This window comes from Anomaloglossus baeobatrachus, chromosome 1 (assembly GCF_048569485.1).
Source record: "Anomaloglossus baeobatrachus isolate aAnoBae1 chromosome 1, aAnoBae1.hap1, whole genome shotgun sequence".
Classification (NCBI taxonomy): domain Eukaryota; kingdom Metazoa; phylum Chordata; class Amphibia; order Anura; family Aromobatidae; genus Anomaloglossus; species Anomaloglossus baeobatrachus.
Window position 1 is genome coordinate 208730308 of NC_134353.1, and position 23631 is coordinate 208753938.

The 23631-nt window shown below is 46.6% G+C and overlaps 1 protein-coding gene across 2 annotated transcripts in view; it reads left to right on the forward strand.

Moving 5' to 3' along the window:
• LRBA (LPS responsive beige-like anchor protein) overlaps window positions 1-23631 on the forward strand; it is an 805540-nt gene that overhangs the window by 135429 nt on the left and 646480 nt on the right. For both annotated transcript variants that reach the window (XM_075347936.1, XM_075347944.1), the window contains exons 28-29: window positions 5283-5413; window positions 21804-21882. In XM_075347936.1, the coding sequence (XP_075204051.1) occupies window positions 5283-5413; window positions 21804-21882 (210 nt within the window). The remainder of the gene's footprint in view (window positions 1-5282; window positions 5414-21803; window positions 21883-23631) is intronic.

Consider the following 23631-nt stretch of genomic DNA (forward strand, 5'->3'; position numbering starts at 1 on the left):
CGGCCATGTGATCCTCCGGCAGGTCCTGGAAAGTCACTGCACGCACAGTATCGCCGCCGAGAAGTAAGCGATATCACTGGATGTTGTTGTGTGTGGATGCGATCTGATGTGTGTGTGAGGTGTGTGTGAGAGTGAGTGAGTGTGATCTGATGTGTGTGTGTCTGTTCTTATGTATGTGTGTGTGTGTGTGTGTGTGTGTGTGTGTGTGTTCCGCCACTGCAGGACCTTGATGCGCTCACCTGCTCTTGGTCGGCGTCTGGTGAGTATGACTGCGGGGTCTTCTTTCTTCTGTCTTCTCTCTTCTGGGGGTGCCCGCTGCCTATAATGAAGTGTCTTGCAGTGTCTTTAACTCTTTCACCTCTGCATGACACTTCATTATTGACCGCAGCGTATGCCGGCTCCCTGCACATGTGTACTGGGAGCTGGTGTACGCTGGAGCGGGGCTGAGCGGGCGACGCGTCAGCGTATGCCGGCTCCCTGCACATGTGTACCGGGAGCCGATGTACGCTGGAGTGGGCGATGTATGTGGAGGTCCGGGGCGAGCGGCTAATCCATGTGGGGCGGGGCCAGGCCAGGGCGAGCGGCCAATCCGTGGGGGGGCGGAGCCAGGCCAAGCCCAGAGCGGCTAATCAATGCGGGGGGCGGTGCCATTCCGAGGCGAGCGGCCAGTCCGTGGGGGGGGGCAGGGCCACGCCGAGCCCAGCGTCCAATCCGACAGTTGTCACTTTTATAACACTTACAGTGACACTGTCACGTGACACAATTTTGGAGCAAGACAGACAGACAGAATAAGGCAATTATATATATATATATATATATATATATATATATATATATATATATATATATATATATATATATATAAAATATATTATGTATATACGGTGCCTACAAGTAGTATTCAACCCCCTGCAGATTTTGCAGGTTTGATAAGATGCAAATAAGTTAGAGCCTGCAAACTTCAAACAAGACCAGGATTTATTAACAGATGCATAAATCTTACAAACTAACAAGTTATGTTGCTCAGTTAAATTTTAATAAATTTTCAACATAAAAGTGTGGGTCAATTATTATTCAACCCCTAGGTTTAATATTTTTTGGAATAACCCTTGTTTGCAATTACAGCTAATAATCGTCTTTTATAAGACCTGATCAGGCCGGCACAGGTCTCTGGAGTTATCTTGGCCCACTCCTCCATGCAGATCTTCTCCAAGTTATCTAGGTTCTTTGGGTGTCTCATGTGGACTTTAATCTTGAGCTCCTTCCACAAGTTTTCAATTGGGTTAAGGTCAGGAGACTGACTAGGCCACTGCAACACCTTGATTTTTTCCCTCTTGAATCAGGCCTTGGTTCTCTTGGCTGTGTGCTTTGGGTCGTTGTCTTGTTGGAAGATGAAATGACGACCCATCTTAAGATCCTTGATGGAGGAGCGGAGGTTCTTGGCCAAAATCTCCAGGTAGGCCGTGCTATCCATCTTCCCATGGATGCGGACCAGATGGCCAGGCCCCTTGGCTGAGAAACAGCCCCACAGCATGATGCTGCCACCACCATGCTTGACTGTAGGGATGGTATTCTTGGGTTCGTATGCAGTGCCATCCAGTCTCCAAACGTCACGTGTGTGGTTGGCACCAAAGATCTCGATCTTGGTCTCATCAGACCAGAGAACCTTGAACCAGTCTGTCTCAGAGTCCTCCAAGTGATCATGAGCAAACTGTAGACGAGCCTTGACATGACGCTTTGAAAGTAAAGGTACCTTACGGGCTCGTCTGGAACGGAGAACATTGCGGTGGAGTACGTTACTTATGGTATTGACTGAAACCAATGTCCCCACTGCCATGAGATCTTCCCGGAGCTCCTTCCTTGTTGTCCTTGGGTTAGCCTTGACTCTTCGGACAAGCCTGGCCTCGGCACGGGTGGAAACTTTCAAAGGCTGTCCAGGCCGTGGAAGGCTAACAGTAGTTCCATAAGCCTTCCACTTCCGGATGATGCTCCCAACAGTGGAGACAGGTAGGGCCAACTCCTTGGAAAGGGTTTTGTACCCCTTGCCAGCCTTGTGACCCTCCACGATCTTGTCTCTGATGGCCTTGGAATGTTCCTTTGTCTTTCCCATGTTGACCAAGTATGAGTGCTGTTCACAAGTTTGGGGAGGGTCTTAATTAGTCAAAAAAGGCTGGAAAAAGAGATAATTAATCCAAACATGTGAAGCTCATTGTTCTTTGTGCCTGAAATACTTCTTAATACTTTAGGGGAACCAAACAGAGTTCTTGTGGTTTGAGGGGTTGAATAATAAATGACCCTCTGAATAAACTTTTCACAATTTAAAAAAAAAAAAAAAAAAAAACATAAAAAAAGAAATAACATTCTTTTTTGCTGCAGTGCATTTCACACTTCCAGGCTGATCTACAGTCCAAATGTCACAATGCCAAGTTAATTCCGAATGTGTAAACCTGCTAAATCTGCAGGGGGTTGAATACTACTTGTAGGCACTGTATGTATGTATATATGTGTGTGTGTATGTATGTATATATAATATATGTATGTATATGTGTATATATATATATATATATGTGTGTATGTATGTGTGTGTGTGTATGTGTGTGTGTGTGGTTAGATAAACATTAACGCATATTTAGCAAGCTAAATTCATAAGAATCCTGGGTCTTTTGCCATATGCGTGCCTTGTTCAACAAGGGATGTGGTCTTGCTGGACTTGCGATACCATGCAACAACATTTTGTGCAGATTTTTGGCACAAAGTAAGCTAACAAGTGGTGTAAACTTTGATTAGAGTGTCTTAAAATATGCCAATCTTATCAAACCGCATGAATGACTGATAAATTTGAGGTGCTTTAAGACCATCTGCAATCTGCACTAAGGCTGAATCCACATGTCCAGTAATCATTTGTTAGAACGGACCCAGCAGCAATCCGTTGGCAAAAAAGTTGTGCATACAGAATTTTCTTGTGCGTTTTAGAAAAGTTGATATTTGCAGGATCTGTTTTTTTTTTTTTTTTTTATCATGGTAGTCTATGGAAAATGGATGCGTTAATGCATTACTATTCAGCCGTTCGTTTTTCTTTCCTTTGGTAAGGATCCGTTTCTTACTGGATCAGTTTCACATAAAAGCTATAAAAATTGATTTCTGCCTGATTTGTTTTTTGTTTTTTTTCACATGGGAGTCTATGGTAACTGGAACCGTTAACTAATTGCTTTTTATCTTCAGATTTGAAACTGATCCAGTAAGAAAAACACTAATCCTTTACCAAAGAAACAAAAGTGAATGGCTAAATAGCAATCTGTTAATGCGTCTGTTTTCCATAGACTCCTATGTAAAAAAAAAAAAAAAAAAACGTCTGGCAGAAATCTATTTTTTTCAAAATAGACAAGAAAGATGGGTTTGCGGAACTTTTTTGCCATTGAATTTCTGCTGTATCCGTTCTAACAGGTGATTACTGGACTTGTAAACTCAGCCTAAGGCTTCCTTCACACATCTGTGATTCCGGTACGTATGATGTCAGTTTGCATACGTACCGGATACACAGACACATTAAAATCAATGAGTCTGCGCACACCTCTGTGTGCTCTACACAGACACATGTCCATGTGAAAACACGCATGCCCGTGTAATCCACACGGCGACATGTCTGTTTTTCTCTGACAGCACCGGTTTCACACGGACCAAACACTGATGTGATCCATGTGACATCAGTGTGACACGTACCAGAGAAAACATGTCAGTGAAATAAAATGATTTTTTATCCTCTCCTTTCTTATGCTCTGCTGTCTTCGGTGCGTGTCACTTGCTTCAATGAGTGCACATTATGTGCATGCGTGTTCAAAGCACCGCAGATCCAGAAGCAGCAGCGGAGACGGCAGCGCCGGGGATAGGTAAGCATAGAAGTTCCTGCTGTCTATCACAGCACACGCTGAACACGCACACATATACGCACCCACACCACGGATCGTGAAAAAACGTGCGGATTTACCACGAACGCGTGAAGGGGGCCTAAGATTCATAAATTTGCCCCAACGTGTTCAAATGTGCCTTGTGTATTTTGTAAGCTGATTTAACCCTCTTGTCATTCTTCTATACATACCTAGTCCTCTCACTACCTTTTTTTTTTGTTGTTTTTGTTAGCGCCATAGTAAAGTTTGGTGAGATACATGGTGGGAGATGTTTAAATAAACAATAAAAAATAACAAAGGTTTAACAAAAAAAAAGTTGGCTCTGTAGCCATGATGAGTTTGCAAATCTGTATGCTGAAGAAGGGTCCGATAACGTATCTGCATGCCACTGTTCATGTGTGGCTTGCAGGCATATATTCTGGTGGCCGGCTGCAGTCTGGCCAGGTCTGGTGATCTGTGCTCATTCAACAGGCAATAATTATCTGCACCACAAAGCCTTCTTCCAGTTCTGCGTAATTGGGACTAATAACACACTGACCTTATGCCGGAGAATATTTATGGTGGCTGGTCTTTTCACCCTTGTCCTGTCAGGAGTGATGTAAGCCTCTCTTTGAAATCCTTGCCGATCTCGCTGTAGGACACTTAAGAGATACATTGCTTTTCTATATGACAGTGGACTGCTAAAGTGTAGCTTCATTTTGATTTTTGTAGCCCGGTGGAACGTGGATATGACATTGCATAGAAGGAGCGCTCTGATTTATGAGATGAAGTTCCAAATGGTCGCGAAGGTTTCAGCTAAATAATTGGCTATTGCTTTATTCACTTGTCATGGTACAATGACTTGTGTATTAAGGAAATGGAGTTTGTTAGGAGGAAGGAAGCCTTGCATGTCATCAAGTATCAAGGTGTCTCAGAGGACAACGTTATAATCAGCTTTTCTGGCCTTGAGAACAGATTTGATTTGCGATGTCTTCTGATACAATGTAGTTAGCACTTAAGCAAAAAATAATGAAAAATGTGTTTTGAGATGGGCACGGATGTCAAATTTACTTCCCCGTATTAATCTGTAGAGGTCTTTATAGATGGAAGTGGCGATATCCTAATATATATCTAGATCATAATTATAGAGTCTTGTACAAGCGGATAAATGGGAAAATATACTGTAATATCAGCGTTAAGTCTTTATTTTATTCTAGTAAATCTGCGATATTACAATCCATGTCTAATGAGAACTAACTAACCACACAATGAAGTACTACCAATCAAAAACATGTACCGTAATATAATAATGCAGGTGTAATTGTAAAGTAGTGTGTAATACTTAAGGAATTGGCTACTAACCATATTCAAACTAGTTTTTTCCTCTTCCCTCCTTAGGAGTGTGGTAATAGCTCAGAAGAAGTCTGCTGTCCCCACGCCGTCCCCGGTCAGTGCCGCCCCTCATGCAGTCAGTGTGGTGTCGTCTATGGAGGCTTCCCAAACTGCAGAAATGGACCGAGAATCATCTGGTAGGTTCATGGCAGCTTGGCACGCCAAAAAGCAATTGCGAGTCATTGCCAACATGGCCATAAGTATAGTTAAGGAAATGACACGACATGGCTTCACATCAGGACAACAAAGCACTTACAATGGCGTATATAAAACCTTCACGAAGAGCAACACAACATATAAAAGAGCAGGCTGTAAAGAATTCTGTTGAAAACACAGGTTGTTATATCAAGTTTTGGTGACATGGCGTGTCATATTTGGTTAATTTTTATCTTAAAAATGAAAGCCACTTATGCACGTTAGATTAATGTCAGCCGATCCCACCGATAACTGGTTTCGGTCGACAGTCTTAGTATGTCAGCCCCATATAATTGATTGGTGGGAGAGTTAAGGGTCTGGCTTTTCTGATTTTGGAAGGCCGATCCTTTTGCTCTCAATGAGATAAGTCACTGCCAAAGATGTCATACACATTACATAGCTGTCAGCCCAATGATCATTTGGTCAAGTGCTAGCTCTCCTGAGTCCACCATACACCGGAACGCTCAGCACAGGATATTGCAATCGGGCAAGTTTTATTACAATCACCGGTTTCTTTTGTCCTCAGACATACAGTACCTGCAGAACCTCCTCTTGTTTCTGTATGTATACAGCAATGTGTACATACATGAACACTCCCTGCTCTATACCGTGTTTAATTTATACATTCTCTACTCACAAAATGTTAGGGATATTTGGCATTGGGGTGAAATTTCAAGATAATCGTTAAATGCCCTGTAACCGTTTCAGGTGAACTCAATGTGACTGTCTATAATCTGCTGAATGCCCATGTCCAACTGTTCAGTGTTTCAGTATTTTCTGCACAACTTGCTGTTCTCTAACAAGGAGCTTAGTGGCAAAATTCACAACCGGTGTTTGATCCATGAATCAATCGCTCAATGAATTTCGGGGTTCAGTTAAAATTGGTATTTTAAAAAGTCCTCCTCCTCACGCTGGTCATATGAGACCAAGACGACATCAAACAACTGGTCACCAGGAGGGTAGGTGCAATTTGCCTCTTCAGAGAGGAAGGTGACTTGAACTCTAGCGCCACCTATTGGAAGTAGCAATCCTAAAAGTCCATATTGACCCTTTAAATGTGCCTTGCTATATGACTTGGGATTTACAAGTCAAACCAGAATCTCAATTTGCAGACACAGTGTTTCGGGGTATTGCCCCACATCGGTGCAAAGTATGAGATCTGGTTTGGCTAGATGAGTAGGGGTTAGGTGATAATTGTGGGCTGGTGTTTTGTGCAGTACTTGTGGAACAGTGTCCATTACAATGGATGGTGCTGGGCCTATGTGTGATGCTAGATGAGGTGTGTGAGAGTTTAGATGAAGTTATTGGGGGTGTACTCACTTTTGGCTTGCAGCCCAGTGCAAGAAATGATTGGATATGTATTTAGAAGGGAGCAAAGAAATCTGAAGAAAATGACTGATATGTCAAAAGAGCTGATACAAATTCATGGTAAGCAAAGCTAAAAGGCATATAACATAAACCGCTCGTCTCCACAGGAGTCACACTTAAAAGGGTATTCCCAGCTCCAAGATCGTAGGTATAATAATATTAGGAAATACCTCATATTAGAAATGTAGCAAAGTTCTACTGATAAGGTAAGTCGCTTACCTCATGTGCAGGGCATTACAGCTAGGTATGCATGGTTGCGTCTAGAGAGGAGTGGACCCAAACAATAACGTTTGATGCTCGTACCGAACACAGATTTTTTTTATTTATTTATTTATTTATTTATTTTTTAAGAAATCAGTGTTCATGTGCTTTATGTATGCTGAATAGAGATGAGCAGATCCGTTGTAGCCTGGTTCGGTGGGTTCAGCCGAACTTAAAAATTAAAGGGAATCTGGCACCAGGTTTTTGCTACCGAATTGGAGAGCAGCATAATGTAGGAGACCCTGATTCCAGCGATGTGTCAGTTACTGAGCTGTTTTCTGTCATTTTGATAAAATCAATGTTTTTCTTGCTGCTGATCTAGCAGTTAACAGTTAAGTGAATGTGGAGCTCTATAACCCCGCCCACAGCACTTATTGGCAACTTTTTGCCCATGTAAAGTATACAGAGAAAACGGTCTATCAGTGCTAGGGGCGGGGGTTATACAGAGCTCATGAATATGCTAGACTACCTGGCAGCAGGCCAAGTAGTCCTCTAATGATAATCTGCTGATTTAAGCAGTGATTTTTATCAAAACAACACTAAGCAGCCCAGTAAATGACACATCTCTGAAATCAGGATCCCTGTCCATATATCACACTGCTCTCAGATTAGGTAGCAAAAACCTGGTGACGGATTACCTTTGTCATGCTGTTCAGGACATGAATTGGCTTTTTCTATCTGGCTAATAGTAACCATGAAGACCAGTATCTCTAGTTGAGGCCTCTGACTTAGATATGTAGGGGCTGACTGGGAGACTATGGGCTTTCCTTCCTTATCCTTACGATCACTTAGTCGCCTATAAATACTATTTTCCATTTATTGGAGATGATGATTCTGTGTCTTCTTCTGAGACTTGTACATGTGCAGCCTTTTACTTCAGTCGACAAGTCCCCGCTGGCTGTGTATTAGTGACGTGCTGCCCGTGGCCAGTGTATCATGGCCATTGGCAGCTAAAGCAATACTGTTTACCCGGCCTGCCGTTTACACACACTCTGGGAACACTACATGCAGGGATCACAGTGCTTTAGTATGACTGGAATTCGGTGTTTGCATTGCTTGCGGGACATGGCTGCACACAGTACAATAAATATGCCAAATGGCCTTAATAAAGCCCGAGCAGTGTACGCAGTAAATCCGGACTTGTAATTTGCCATGATCGCTATGGAGGGAGGGGAGGGTGGGTATTCTTGCTGGTCAGACTGAAATCCCCAGACACACTGAAGCAAATAATTGACATAATTGTAGCCTAAATATAACGTAGTCATGAGATCAGAGCAAAATGAAAGCGAATATATCCAAATGAGGCCAGAAAGCATTTATTATTGCTAGCTTCACAGCTCAACATTTTGACTTGTTCTATACAAGCAAAAACACAATTATGTGGAAAAGTAACAATCATTTACTTGATAAAACATGTGAGCTCATTTTTTGATGCGGAAAAGGTCCAAGCAAAACACCGAGAAACAGATTAAAGGAAAAAATATATGCTTTCCTCTTGTGAAAACATACAGTATACGGGTCTGATGTCCTTCTAACTTCTGACGCAGACCTTGGAGATACTTCAGAGGTCATTGTCTCGCTTCAGATGGTTATTTCGCTGAGACCATTTTTTTCTTTAAGAAGTCTTCTAAGTGGTCAATGTTATTTGTACAGACTTTGCCTAGATCAATAGTACAAGCAAAATAAGACACTTTAAATATGCAAATAGCCTCTTCCAATAGAAAGAACTGGAACCTTGTTACATCCATTTGGATGTAGCATAGGCCTCTTACCTAGCCAAATCAGACACCTGGCTTTGCACTGCTGTTGGGCAAACACCCCGAAACACTTGACTGTACTTAGAGTTTCTGATTTGGATTCTTAAGGTGGCTTTACACACTGCAACATCTCAAACGACATCGCTGTAACGTCACCGGTTTTGTGACGTAATAACGACATCCCCAGCGACATTGCAATGTGTGAAACACATCAGCGACCTGGCCCCTGCTGTGAAGTTGCTGATCACTACAAATCGCTCAGGACCATTCTTTGGTCCTTTGTTTCCCGCTGTGCAGCAAAGTCTCAGTGTGTAAAGGGGACTTAAAACACTGGAAACGAGTGATGTGTCACAATATCTGTCAATCACTATTCTCTGTCAGTCGGTTTCTCCCTCTCGGTCTCTATTCTCTCTCTGTCGGTCCGTCACTATCTCTGTCCCTCTCTCACAGTCTGTCGGTCATTTTCCCCTCCTCTCTCATACTCACCGTTCCCCGATCTCCGGCGCGGCACTGCACGGCATTCACACTGCTGCGGCGGTTTTTACTCTTTTGAAAAAGCCGGCCGCTCATTAAACAATTTCGTATTCCCTACTTTCCCCGCCCACAGGCGCCTATGATTGGTTGCAGTGAGACACGCCCCCACGCTGAGTGACAGGTGTCTCACTGCACCCAATCACAGCAGCCGGTGGGCGGGTCTATACTGGGCAGTGAAATAAATAAATAATTAAAAAAAACGGCGTGCGGTTCCCCCCCAATTTTAATACCAGCCAGATAAAGTCATACGGCTGAAGGCTGGTATTCTCAGGATGGGGAGCCCCACGTTATGGGGAGCCCCCCAGCCTAACAATATCAGTCAGCAGCCGCCCAGAATTGCCGCATACATTATATGCGACCGTTCTGGGACTGTACCCGGCTCTTCCCGATTTGCCCTGGTGCGTTGGCAAATCGGGGTAATAAGGAGTTATTGGCAGCCCATAACTGCCAATAAGTCCTAGATTAATCATGTCAGGCGTCTCCCCGAGAAACCTTCCATGATTAATCTGTAAATTACAGTAAATAAACACACACACACGAAAAAATCCTTTATTAGAAATAAAAAACACAAACACATTCCCTCATCACCAATTTAATAAGCCCCAAAAAGCCCTCCTTGTCCGGCGTAATCCACGGACCTCCAGCGTCGCTTCCATCTCAGCTGCATGCAGGTGACAGGAGCAGGAGAATACACCGCCGCTCCTGTCAGCTCCACGCAGCTAATGAAGACAGCCGCGCGATCAGCTGAGCTGTCACTGAGGTTACCCGCGGCCACCGCTGCGGCCACCGCTGGATCCAGGTAACCTCAGTGACAGCTCAGCTGATCGCGCTATTGCCTTCATTAGCTGCGTGGAGGTGACAGGAGCGGCGGTGTATTCTCCTGCTCCTGTCACCTGCATGCAGCAGAGCTGGATGCGACGCTGGATGTCTGTGGATTACGCCGGACATGGAGGGCTTTGTCGGGGTTAATAAATTGGTGATGAGGGACTTTGTTTGTGTTTTTTATTTCTAATAAATGATTTTTTCAGGTGTGTGTGTTTTACTGTAATTTACAGATTAATCATGGAAGGTATCTCTCTAACAATTTCAGGGTATAAATTGCTCATGCACAGTCAGTTTTCATGAACTGTTGAACTACTACTTTGAGAGCAGGTGAAATTTTTTTCTGAAATATGGTCAACCTGTTTGCTATGGGAGTTGTATTTCTTTTTCCTGCGGCAACACTTTGCCTGCTCCATGTCGTCCAAATAATTTTCAAAATTAAACTCTTTGATAAGGATGAAGATATTGCAGCAGTAGTACTGGCAAGACCCAACTCCTCTTGGTAGTCCTGTAGCCCACGCATCTTACTTACTACCTCTGTCAGTGCTTCTTTTCCTTTAGTGAACTCGTGATCATCCAGCAATATACAATGACTTGGGTCCACATAAATTGCTGCCAAAAGAATGCAGGAATGCCATCTGCGATTAAACCTCCTCTTTGGGACGGCCAAAACATCAAGTTCTTCCATTACTTTATGAAGATGCCAGGAGTTAAATCCTCAGGTTGAAATTTTGTTTAGTCACTTTGGGGGTTGAAGCAATTCCTTTTGTTAAGCCACCTGTGTCCATTGACATTCATTTAGTGTTATCGGAGGACTGGTCATGTTTAGAAGAAAGGGTTTCAGCTCAAGCGTTGCGTAAGGGCTACCCCACCATGTGGTTTGATGTACAATTGTCCCTTTTTCCAGCATTTTGCTTCGAGATGGAATACATTTTAGGGGTTCTGGCAGCAATAACCAATTTCCTCACTTTGCCAATAAGATTTTGAGCATGTCCCTCTTGCAGACTCTTTTATTGCCAGCTGCAGTGTGTGCACAACACAGTGCATGTGATGAAAAAGAAAGATTTGAAGCAGCTTTAACAAGATCATCTAATTCGAAAGGATCAATTTGCTGTTCTTCTATAGTAATATCTGTTTGTTCCTCAGTTACGGTAACAGGACTGTGGCCTTCCATCTCAAACATACGGTATCTGAAGTTTTCTTCTAGTTGCTGTTCACTTTCATTATTCTCATTCATCAGTCTAATTGTACTTCTCATATTTGAAGCATGGCCAGTTAGCTAATTTATTATTTTACTGACTCTAGACTCCACCAAAATGGACACAGACTCCACACCTCCAAATCCACAGCCTTGCCGACTGCCAATACATTGAAGTGTCAGGTTATACGAGGGGCTGCTGATAAGTCTTTGGCTTTACCCAGAAAGAAACTAGATCGGATGATGAAACTTTACATTTATTCCACATACTCTCCACTGATGTCAACATACTTCTTACATCGGTATTCCAAGTTCTGTGAGCATAGCAAATAGAAGGATTTCGGTTTTGCCTCAAACGAGGCATCTGTAGCAGCCATGGCATCAGAAATTATGTAAAATTTGGTACCCTTGAGGTGTTTCTTCAGGTTTGGAAACATTATAGTCAGAGGGAGCTAGATCTGGTAGAATAAGGTTAGGTGGTCAACCAGCTGGAAGCCCAGCTCTGCCAGTTTTTCCGTGGTCGCATTTGCAGTGTGAGCGGAGGCATTGTCTTGCAGGAACAAAATTCCTTTGGATAACTTACCGCGCCTTTTGGCCTTCATAGCTGCCTTCAATTGGTCCAAAAGTTCAATGTAATACCTTGCATTGATGGTGGAACCCTTTTGAAGATAGTCCACTAGCAGCACGCCCTCCTTATCCCAGAACACAGACGTCATCACCTTAGTGGCTCATCCATAGAAACCAGTCGATCCAGGAAGTTCTGTTCAGTCTGGAAATGCGGACAAATGGACCAGGAAGTTGTCACTTGCATGCTTCTCTGACCTGTTGACAAACATTTGGGGACCCACTTTGCAGATCGCTTCCTCATGTCCAAATGTTCATGGATAATGACACACACATTCATGAGAAATCCCCATGATGTCTGCTGTTGCTTTAGCTAAAATTTGTAGATTCTCCAGTATGAGGTTGTGCATCGACGATCTCCGGAACAACAACCACTCTCGGTCGTCCAAAACGCTCCTCATCATTGGTGCTGAAGTGGCCCGTTTTAAATTTGGCAACCCAGTTCTTAACTGTGGAATATGAAGGGCATTGATCCCCAATGTCTGTGACCTATCACCATGAATATCCTTCTCGGACTTTCCTTGCAGAAACAAGAATTTTATCACTCCTCTGCTCTCAGTTGCTGTGATTATTGCATTAGATTCCGCCATTTTGTTATCCCGCGTGTGTAGAAGACTGTTGCCATAAGCATCAAACACAAAATTTTGAAAACATATATTAGACAGATAAGGCTTTCATGTGCAAGGAGTTTGTATGTTCTCCCTGTGTTTGCGTTGGTTTCCTCCGGGGTCTCCTGTTTCCGCCCACACTCCAAAAAAACATACTGATAGAGATTGTGAGCCCCAATGGGGACAGTATGACCAATGTATGTATGTAAAGTGCTGTGGAATTAATAGCGCTATATAAATGATTAAATTATTACTATTATTATTAGTATTATTATTATGTGATGTAACATTCGTTACTATAGAAACAAAATAAGATCCCACAGACTTATCAGCAGCTCCTCATGCCTCTTATTATATTTTATGGATGGGGAGGTTAGTAGGAATGAAGGGTATAGTGTAAGAAGAAAATGCTGTAGTTTCTAGCTTTTGTTTTTTCTCTTCAGTGCTGCATTCACAGCTGCACAGCCCATTACTGCTGTATAATAACCTCCATGCTTCTGATGCTGATTCTGTCTATGGTCTACAGGCAAATTGTGGCCCTGGCAAAATTTTAAAATAAAGCTCCAGATCCTCATTTTGAATTATTGAAAAAATAAGTTTTTAAATGAGAATTTTATATGATGGGTCTTATTTGAGTCGATTTCATCCATTAGAAGATAGAGTAATGGAGCAGTTATGAATCCTGTAGAGAACAAGCAAACCAATGAGGCTGTATAATTGGAGTCTCCTGGTAATTGTGGCCAGACACGAGATATAGGTTGATGAGTGACTTTGGGATTTTGTGTTTGGCCACTTTTAATCTATTTTTCCTTTTACTTAAAGCCAAATTGGTATGAGGGGGGAAAAAAACCTAAAAAGTTATGGTTATTAAAAAAAAATGTTCCTCGTTGTACGTTCACACTGAAAGATAAAATCTATGGCTACAAAGTTGTAATACTCTTTAATGGCGGAGATTAACAGATTTAAATCACATCAGAGAACATACAAATACTTAAGGCCTTTTTATGAGGCATCGGGAAAGCGAGAGGGTCTTAAATGATATTTTATTGCAAAAGACATTATTTGCCCAGAGCCTTGGGGACTGTGAATGTGCAGTAAGCTGTGCGAAGAAGGGTGCGAGACAGATGATCTATTTGCATTTTCTTTTATGTTCTTGTGAGTGTCTGTAAAGCTGTCAGTTTGAAGGAGCCAGTTTATCAGTGAAAGGATAAGAGAGATAAGTTAGGTTCATTCCATATGTTTGGACTGGCTACTGTCGTTATTGCCCCCATGTGTAGTCGTAGACCTTATTATGTGGTGGTTGGTTTTACCAAGTCTTCATTTTAGCACATTCCACAATTAAAATTTGATTTAATCCTTTTACCTCTGTGATGCTGATGTAATGTGCATGTATGAGTCCCTTGAGCCCTGTGAAAAGCACTTAGGAATTTGTGAAAATATCTAAGGCACATATATGTGTCCTCGGCAAACCTTTCTGTTGGGGATCCCCCACTATACTAAGCCGTGCCAGAAAGGGCTATGATTTCAATGTAGAAATGAAGCATTTCTTTGTCGCTCCATTGGGAGACCCAGACAATTGGGTGTATAGGCTATGCCTCCGGAGGCCGCACAAAGTATTACACTAAAAGTGTAAAGCCCCTCCCCTTCTGCCTATACACCCCCCGTGCTCCCACGGGCTCCTCAGTTTTTTGCTTTGTGCGAAGGAGGCAGACATGCACGCATAGCTCCACAGCTTGTCAGCAGCAGCTGCTGACTATGTCGGATGGAAGAAAAGAGGGCCCTTAACAGGGCCCCCAGCATGCTCCCTTCTCACCCCACTCTTGTCGGCGGTGTTGTTAAGGTTGAGGTATCCATTGCGGGTACGGAGGCTGGAGCCCACATGCTGTTTTCCTTCCCCATCCCCCCTAGGGCTCTGGGTGAAGTGGGATCCTAATCGGTCTCCAGGCACTGAGACCGTGCTCCATCCACAGCTCCTGAGGACTCTGCTGGATAGGAGCCGAGTATCGTTCAGGGACATGGCCCTGCTACTTTGAGGTACTCTGTGTCCCCGTGGGGACCGCGCACAGCAACACTCCAGCATTGCTGGGCGTGCTAGTGCACCGGGGACCGCGGCGCTGACCGCGTTTGTGCCATTACACACTGCAGCGTCGCTGAGTGTGTTAGTGTATGGGGACTACCGCGCTGACCGCCGCTGCCATTGTTATCACTGCGGCGCGGCTGGGACTGTTAGTGCGCCGGGCACTTCCGCGCCGACCGCGCTTATACGGCGGCCGCGCTTATAACTCGAGTCCCCGGCTTTTGCGGCCTAGTCTCTTTTTTCCTCCCGCCCCCAGGCCTGCCAGTCAGGGGAAGGGCGGGACGCTGTACAGGACGGCAGCACTGAGGGCTGGAGCATGCTTTACATACTCCACCCCCCTCACTGTGCACAGTGGGGCAACAGTTCCCGCACTTTCTGGGTCACGCCCACGGCTCCCTCCTCTCCTCAGGACGCCGGCAGCCATTCCTGTCAGCTCCTCTGACGCTGCAGAGGGGAGACAAGCTCTGGGAGACCCAGGCAGGGATTCTGGTGGCCACATAACCGCTTTAAGCGGGCGGTAAGCAGCACCTGAGGTGCTGGCCCCACTTGTGCAGAAGTGTAGTTATAGATTATATGTTTATAGGCTATACTTTACACTGTATGGTGCACGGTTGATTCTGGCTATATACCCTATTGTGTTGCTCAGGGGAGACAACAGCATGGCGCCCACAAGAAGCAGGGGTGCCAAAACACAGGCTTACTATGCTGCCTGCGCCGCATGTACGACCTCGCTACCGGCAGGTTCCACTGACCCTCATTGTGTGCACTGCTCGGCCCCTGTGGCACTTACTCAGCCGGAGCCTCTGCTAAGGGGGGCCCAGGGGGAACCACCTGCTAACACTGTCCAGGTGACAGGGACGGAGTTTACAGTTTTTACTGAAAGACTTTCTGAGACTATGGCTAAGATTCTAGAAGCCTTGCAGTCCAGACCGGTATCTCAGACCATGGCCACTGTGGAATCATTGCCCCCTGGTTCCCCTCAGTTGGAACAACAATGTTCCCCCGGGGTGTCTCATAGATACCAGGGTGAGGTCTCTGACACGGACCGCAGCCCCAGACCGCCTAAGCGAGCTCGCTGGGAAATCCCCTCGACCTCATCACATTGTTCAGGGTCTCAGAGGGAGGACTCTCTGTATGATGAAGCGGGGGTAGCTGATCAGGATTCTGATCCTGAGGCCGCTCTCAACCTTGATACTCCTGATGGTGATGCCATAGTGAATGATCTTATCGCGTCCATAAATCAAATGTTGGATATTTCTCCATCGGCTCCTCCAGTGGAGGAGTCAGCCTCTCAGCAGGAGAAATTCCGTTTCAGGTTCCCCAAGCGTACAACGAGTATGTTTCTGGATCACTCCGACTTCAGAGAGGCAGTCCAGAAACACCGAGTTTCTCCAGATAAGCGTTTTTCCAAGCGCCTTAAGGATACACGTTATCCCTTCCCCCCTGACGTGGTCAAGGGCTGGACTCAGTGTCCCAAGGTGGATCCTCCAATCTCCAGACTGGCGGCTAGATCCATAGTTGCAGTTGAAGATGGGGCTTCGCTCAAGGATGCCACTGACAGACAGATGGAGCTCTGGTTGAAATCCATCTATGAAGCTATCGGCGCGTCTTTTGCTCCAGCATTCGCAGCCGTATGGGCACTCCAAGCTATTTCAGCGGGTCAAGCGCAAATTGACGCACTCACACGTACGTCTGAGCCGCAAGTGGCGTCCATAACTTCTCAAACGTCGGCATTTGCGTCCTACGCTATTAATGCTGTCCTGGACTCTGCGAGCCGTACGGCGGTTGCAGCCGACAATTCGGTGGCAATCCGCAGGGCCTTGTGGCTACGGGAATGGAAGGCAGATTCGGCTTCCAAAAAGTGATTAACCGGTTTGCCATTTTCTGGCGACCGTTTGTTTGGTGAGAGGCTGGATGAAATCATCAAACAATCCAAGGGAAAGGAAACATCCTTACCCCAGGCCAAACCAAAATTACCCCAACAGAGGAGGGGACAGTCGAGGTTTCGGTCCTTTCGGGGTACGGGCAGGTCCCAATTCTCCTCGTCCAAAAGGCCTCAGAAGGATCAGAGGAACTCCGATCTATGGCGGTCTAAGTCACGCCCTAAAAAGACCGCCGGAGGTGCCGCTACCAAGGCGGCTTCCTCATGACTTACGGCCTCCTCACACCGCATCCTCGGTCGGTGGCAGGCTCTCCCGTTTTTCCGACATTTGGCTGCCACAGGTAAAAGACCGTTGGGTGAGAGACATTCTGTCTCACGCTTACAGGATAGAGTTCAGCTCTCGTCCTCCGACTCGATTTTTCAGAACATCTCCGCCTCCCGAGCGAGCCGATGCTCTCCTGCAGGCGCTGGGCACTCTGAAGGCAGAAGGAGTGGTGGTCCCTGTTCCTCTTCAGCAACAGGGTCACGGTTTTTACTCCAACCTGTTTGTGGTTCCAAAGAAGGACGGGTCTTTCCGTCCTGTCCTGGACCTAAAACTGCTCAACAAACACGTAAAGACCAGGCGGTTCCGGATGGAATCCCTCCGCTCCGTCATCGCCTCAATGTCCCAAGGAGATTTCCTTGCATCGATCGATATCAAAGATGCTTATCTCCACGTACCGATTGCTCCAGAGCATCAGCGCTTCCTGCGCTTCGCCATAGGAGACGAACACCTTCAGTTCGTGGCACTGCCGTTCGGCCTGGCGACAGCCCCACGGGTTTTCACCAAGGTCATGGCTGCAGTAGTTGCGGTCCTCCACTCTCAGGGTCACTCGGTGATCCCTTACTTAGACGATCTGCTGGTCAAGGCTCCCTCTCAAGAGGCATGCCAGCACAGCCTCACCGCTACTCTGGAGACTCTCCAGAGTTTCGGGTGGATCATCAATTTTCCAAAGTCAAATCTGTCACCGGCCCAATCGCTGACATATCTTGGCATGGAGTTTCATACCCTCTCAGCGATAGTGAAGCTTCCGCTGAACAAGCAGCGTTCACTACAGACGGGGGTGCAATCTCTCCTTCAAGGTCAGTCACACCCCTTGAGGCGCCTCATGCACTTCCTGGGGAAGATGGTGGCAGCAATGGAGGCAGTCCCTTTCGCGCAGTTTCACCTGCGTCCTCTTCAATGGGACATCCTACGCAAATGGGACAGGAAGCCGACGTCCCTCGACAGGAATGTCTCCCTCTCTCAGGCAACCAAAGCTTCCCTTCGGTGGTGGCTTCTTCCCACTTCATTATCGAAGGGGAAATCCTTCCTACCCCCATCCTGGGCGGTGGTCACGACGGACGCGAGTCTGTCAGGGTGGGGAGCAGTCTTTCTCCACCACAGGGCTCAGGGTGCGTGGACCCAGCAAGAGTCCTCACTTCAGATCAATGTTCTGGAGATCAGGGCAGTGTATCTTGCCCTGAAAGCGTTCCAGCAGTGGCTGGAAGGCAAGCAGATCCGAATTCAGTCGGACAACTCCACCGCGGTGGCTTACATCAACCACCAAGGAGGGACACGCAGTCGGCAAGCCTTTCAGGAAGTCCGGCGGATTTTGATGTGGGTGGAAGCCACGGCCTCCACCATCTCCGCAGTTCACATCCCAGGCGTGGAAAACTGGGAAGCAGATTTTCTCAGTCGCCAGGGCATGGACGCAGGGGAATGGTCCCTTCACCCGGACGTGTTTCAGGAGATCTGTTGCCGCTGGGGGATGCCGGACGTCGACCTAATGGCGTCCCGGCACAACAAGGTCACGGCATTCATGGCACGTTCTCACGATCACAGAGCTCTGGCGGCAGACGCCTTAGTTCAAGATTGGTCGCAGTTTCAACTCCCTTTATGTGTTTCCTCCGCTGGCACTATTGCCCAGAGTGTTACGCAAGATCAGGGCCGACTGCCGCCGCGCCATCCTCGTCGCTCCAGACTGGCCGAGGAGGTCGTGGTACCCGGATCTGTGGCATCTCACGGTCGGCCAACCGTGGGCACTGCCAGACCGACCAGACTTGCTGTCTCAAGGGCCGTTTTTCCATCTGAATTCTGCGGCCCTCAACCTGACTGTGTGGCCATTGAGTCCTGGATCTTAGCGTCTTCAGGATTATCTCAAGAGGTCATCGCCACTATGAGACAGGCCAGGAAACCAACGTCCGCCAAGATCTACCACAGGACGTGGAAAATATTCCTGTCGTGGTGCTTTGCTGGGGGTTTTTCTCCCTGGCCATTTGCATTGCCCACTTTTCTGTCCTTTCTTCAGTCCGGATTGGAAAAGGGTTTGTCACTCGGCTCCCTTAAGGGACAAGTCTCTGCGCTCTCTGTGTTTTTTCAGAAGCGCCTGGCCAGACTTCCACAGGTACGCACGTTCCTGCAGGGGGTTTGTCACATCGTCCCTCCTTACAAACGTCCGTTGGAACCCTGGGATCTGAACAGGGTGCTGATGGTTCTTCAGAAACCACCGTTCGAGCCAATGAGGGATATTTCTCTCTCACGCCTTTCGCAGAAAGTGGTTTTTCCTAGTAGCAGTCACTTCACTTCGGAGAGTGTCTGAGCTGGCAGCTCTGTCATTCAAAGCCCCTTTCCTGGTGTTTCACCAGGACAAGGTGGTTCTGCGTCCGGTTCCGGAATTTCTCCCTAAGGTGGTATCCCCCTTTCATCTCAATCAGGATATCTCCTTACCCTCTTTTTGTCCTCATCCAGTTCACCAATGTGAAAAGGATTTGCACTTGTTAGATCTGGTGAGAGCACTCAGACTCTACATTTCTCGTACGGCGCCCCTGCGCCGCTCGGATGCACTCTTTGTCCTTGTCGCTGGCCAGCGTAAAGGGTCACAGGCTTCCAAATCAACCCTGGCTCGGTGGATCAAGGAACCAATTCTCGAAGCTTACCGTTCTGCTGGGCTTCCGGTTCCCTCAGGGCTGAAGGCCCATTCTACCAGAGCCGTGGGTGCGTCCTGGGCTTTGAGGCACCAGGCTACGGCTCAGCAGGTGTGTCAGGCGGCTACCTGGTCGAGCCTGCACACTTTCATGAAACACTATCAGGTGCATACCTATGCTTCGGCAGATGCCAGCCTAGGTAGGCGAGTCCTTCAGGCGGCGGTTGCCCACCTGTAGGACGGAGCCGTTCCGGCTCTATTATGAGGTATTATTTACCCACCCAGGGACTGCTTTTGGACGTCCCAATTGTCTGGGTCTCCCAATGGAGCGACAAAGAAGAAGGGAATTTTGTTTACTTACCGTAAATTCCTTTTCTTCTAGCTCCAATTGGGAGACCCAGCACCCGCCCCTGTTTTTTTGTGTACACATGTTGTTCATGTTGAATGGTTTCAGTTCTCCGATATTCCTTCGGATTGAATTTACTTTAAACCAGTTTATAATTTTTTTCCTCCTTCTTGCTTTTGCACCAAAACTGAGGAGCCCGTGGGAGCACGGGGGGTGTATAGGCAGAAGGGGAGGGGCTTTACACTTTTAGTGTAATACTTTGTGCGGCCTCCGGAGGCATAGCCTATACACCCAATTGTCTGGGTCTCCCAATTGGAGCTAGAAGAAAAGGAATTTACGGTAAGTAAACAAAATTCCCTTCATTTTCCATACGTTTATTAATATTCGAAGATGAAATTCACAGCCATCTTTTTTTTTTTATTGTTTTATTTATTTTACTCACTTATATAGCACCATTAATTCCCCTGCGCTTTACAGGTGGGGTCATCACTGTCCCCTTTGGGGCTCACAGTGTAAATTCGCGATCAGTATGTCTTTGGAGTGTGGGAGGAAACACATGCAAACACGGGGAGAACATACAAACTCTAGGCAGATATTGTCCTGCTAACCACTGAGCCACCGTGCTGCCCCATATATAGCATGGTGTCCTGCGAATTTCAAATACGATTGTACACCACGGATTTTAAAGAAATCTCATGCTTTTACTGTAATATCCAATGGATTTACCACAGTCTATTACCTCTAGACATGTACCCTTACTGTACAAATAGCAAGGTTACTTTATCACCTAATGCAAATGTTTGCTAAAATTATTATAGAAGATGTTTTTAAAATTTTGTACATGGAAAATTGATTTAAACAGAACCATGTAAGGTTTTATCTTCACCCTATGGGGGCACTAAAGAAGACCTGAACGAATGTGGCCAGTTTACCTTGTATATTGCGGACTATGGGGATCATATTAGCAGCTGTCTCAGCCGACTTTCCCATACACAGGAGTGCACATTCAGCTGAGTGTACCTGTGTCCTCTATATGAGAGCCGCCATGGACAGGTCCTATTTCTGGGAGAGTAATGTGAGTGGCAGTCCCGAATTGGACATGCGCAATCGACATTTTCCCCTGCCATCAGTCAGCTTGCGCCCCCATACACGTCGTCCAAAGCCATCATTGTCTCAGAGGTCAACTGACATTAGTCTGTGTATAGAGGACTTGAGTCCAAGTTTATACTTTATATATCTTAAGGCGCTTTCACATCAGCGATTTTTTTTTTTTTTTTTTTTTTTTGCGGTCGGCAAAAAACCGCAAACTGCATATGACTGGTTCTTGTGGATTGAATGTGCAACGCATGCAACCGCAATTGTTATTTTACCGGATCCTTCTACTTGCGATTGATGCAGCGGGACACAGAATTTATCTGCCAGCACTGGAGTAAGCTGATCGGGAGTCGCCTGAACTCCTGATCTCACAGCCCCGCACACACTGCGATGGATGCAGGTTAACAGCAGTCACGTGTGACCGTGTGCGGTCTGTGTAGTCAGGGGTTCAGCTAAGTTTATATCGGCTGACTCCAGCATCGGCTGATTACTTTTTCTGTGTCCTGCTGCATCCATTGCAGCGTGTGCGAGCTGTGAGGTCAGCTGAGTTCAGATCAGCCGACTCCAGTAGCGGCCGAACTCTGCTGACTCCAAGATGTGGCACAGGCAAAGGTGTCTGACAGTGGCTCCTTCATAGAGAACAAACATCCAATACTGCTTCTCTAACTATTAAACTAAGTATTAAAGAAAAAAAAATCCCTTTTCAATGCATTTTTTTGTTTTAAAAGCAATGAGATGTGTTTCGTATGAGCACACAAGAGGCAACATGTTTGATTCCATCACATATAATGCTTGAACTTTTCTACCTTCCATAGGTAGCGGCTCTTCTAATGCAAAGCTGCCATCTGTCCAGGCGGTGGACTCGGTGCTAGAAGATTCTGCTTCCCACATGAGGTAAGTCCATATTCGGCATTCACACTGATTATCCTATGGTGATTTAGTTTATGGTCATAACTAATGAGGCTGTTTTTCGCGATTTTCTTATTTTCACCCTGCCTAATTCATCATTTTGTAAATTATCACTATCCTACATTGATAAATCCCTTTAATAGTAGTGAAACACTGAACTTTGTCTTCCAGTAACTTTTTCCTTTAGGCTTGTTCAGGACTCTGGTAAAAGGGCTGCAGTCTCCTTTAGGATAAAGGGGAAATATGCATGCTCAGCTAATCTGAGTGTACATGTTTATTGGGAATCCAGGGAAGATTAAGAATCTAGTATATGTGGCTGACCTTAATGGGAATCTACTGAAGAAATATATGGTCTGCACTCTAAGGGTGCTGTCGGTATAGGACGAAGTCCCAATAAATGGAGATAAATATCCACTGCACTCAAAATGAATTAAAATGTGAAGCAGTTTATTGAAAACACTCAAAGTACAGAAAAAATGATTTTCTTTAGGCGACAAAATAAAGTACCGTATTTTTCGCTTTATAAGACGCACTTTTGTTCCCCCAAATTTTGGGGGAAAGTAGGGGGTGCGTCTTATAATCCAAATATACGGATTATATACTGCAGGGTCCAGGGGAGGTGGGGGCAGCTCTGGAGCGGTGCTGGGGGTAGAGGGAGGCTGGTAGAGGCTGGTGAGCTGGTGAAGGCTGCAGCGGGAGATCTCCTGCTCCCGCTCATATAATATGCACTGCCACTGTCCATCACCGTGGTGCTGAAACCGCACCGCAGTGATGGGCTGGGGGAGCAGCGCATATTATGTGCTTGCGCCCCCCTTTGATGGCACATGCCTGCCCCCCCCACTCCGTGTTAGATATGGCCCCCATGCTGCTGCCCATAGTAAAATAAAAAAACTCTTTACTTACCTCCTCCAGCGTGTCTCCCGGTGTCTCCATCCTGCTGCTGTGATCATGCACGCATAGATGTCACTCTGCTGTGCCGATCACATGCCGGGCACCGAGAACCAAGAAGTGCAGGAGATCAGCATCACGGAGGGAGACACGAGGGAGGACAGCACTGGAGAAGATAAGGAAAGAGTTTATTTTACTATAATCAGCAGCATGGGGGCCATATCAAACACAGGGTGATGTGTGCCATCCACAGGGGGCCATGGGCAGCACAGGGGCCGTGTGCCAGCCACAGGGGGCCATGGGCAGCAATAGGGGCCGTGTGCCAGCCACAGGGGGCCATGGGCAGCAATAGGGGCCGTGTGCCAGCCACAGGGGACCATGGGCAGCAATAGGGGCCGTGTGCCAGCCACAGGGGCCATGGGCAGCAATAGGGGCCGTGTGCCAGCCACAGGGGGCCATGGGCAGCAATAGGGGCCGTGTGCCAGCCACAGGGGGCCATGGGCAGCAATAGGGGCCGTGTTCCAGCCACAGGGGGCCATGGGCAGCAATAGGGGCAGTGTGCCAGCCACAGGGGGCCATGGGCAGCAATAGGGGCAGTGTGCCAGGCACAGGGGGCCATGGGCAGCAATAGGGGCCGTGTGCCAGGCACAGGGGGCCATGGGCAGCAATTGGGGCCATGTGCCAGCCACAGGGGGCTATGGGCAGCAATATGGGACGTCTTCCAGCCACAGGGGGCCATGGGCAGCAATAGGGGCTGTGTGCCAGCCACAGGGGGCCATGGGCAGCAATAGGGGCTGTGTGCCAGCCACAGGGGGCCATGGGCAGCAATAGGGGCCGCGTGCCAGG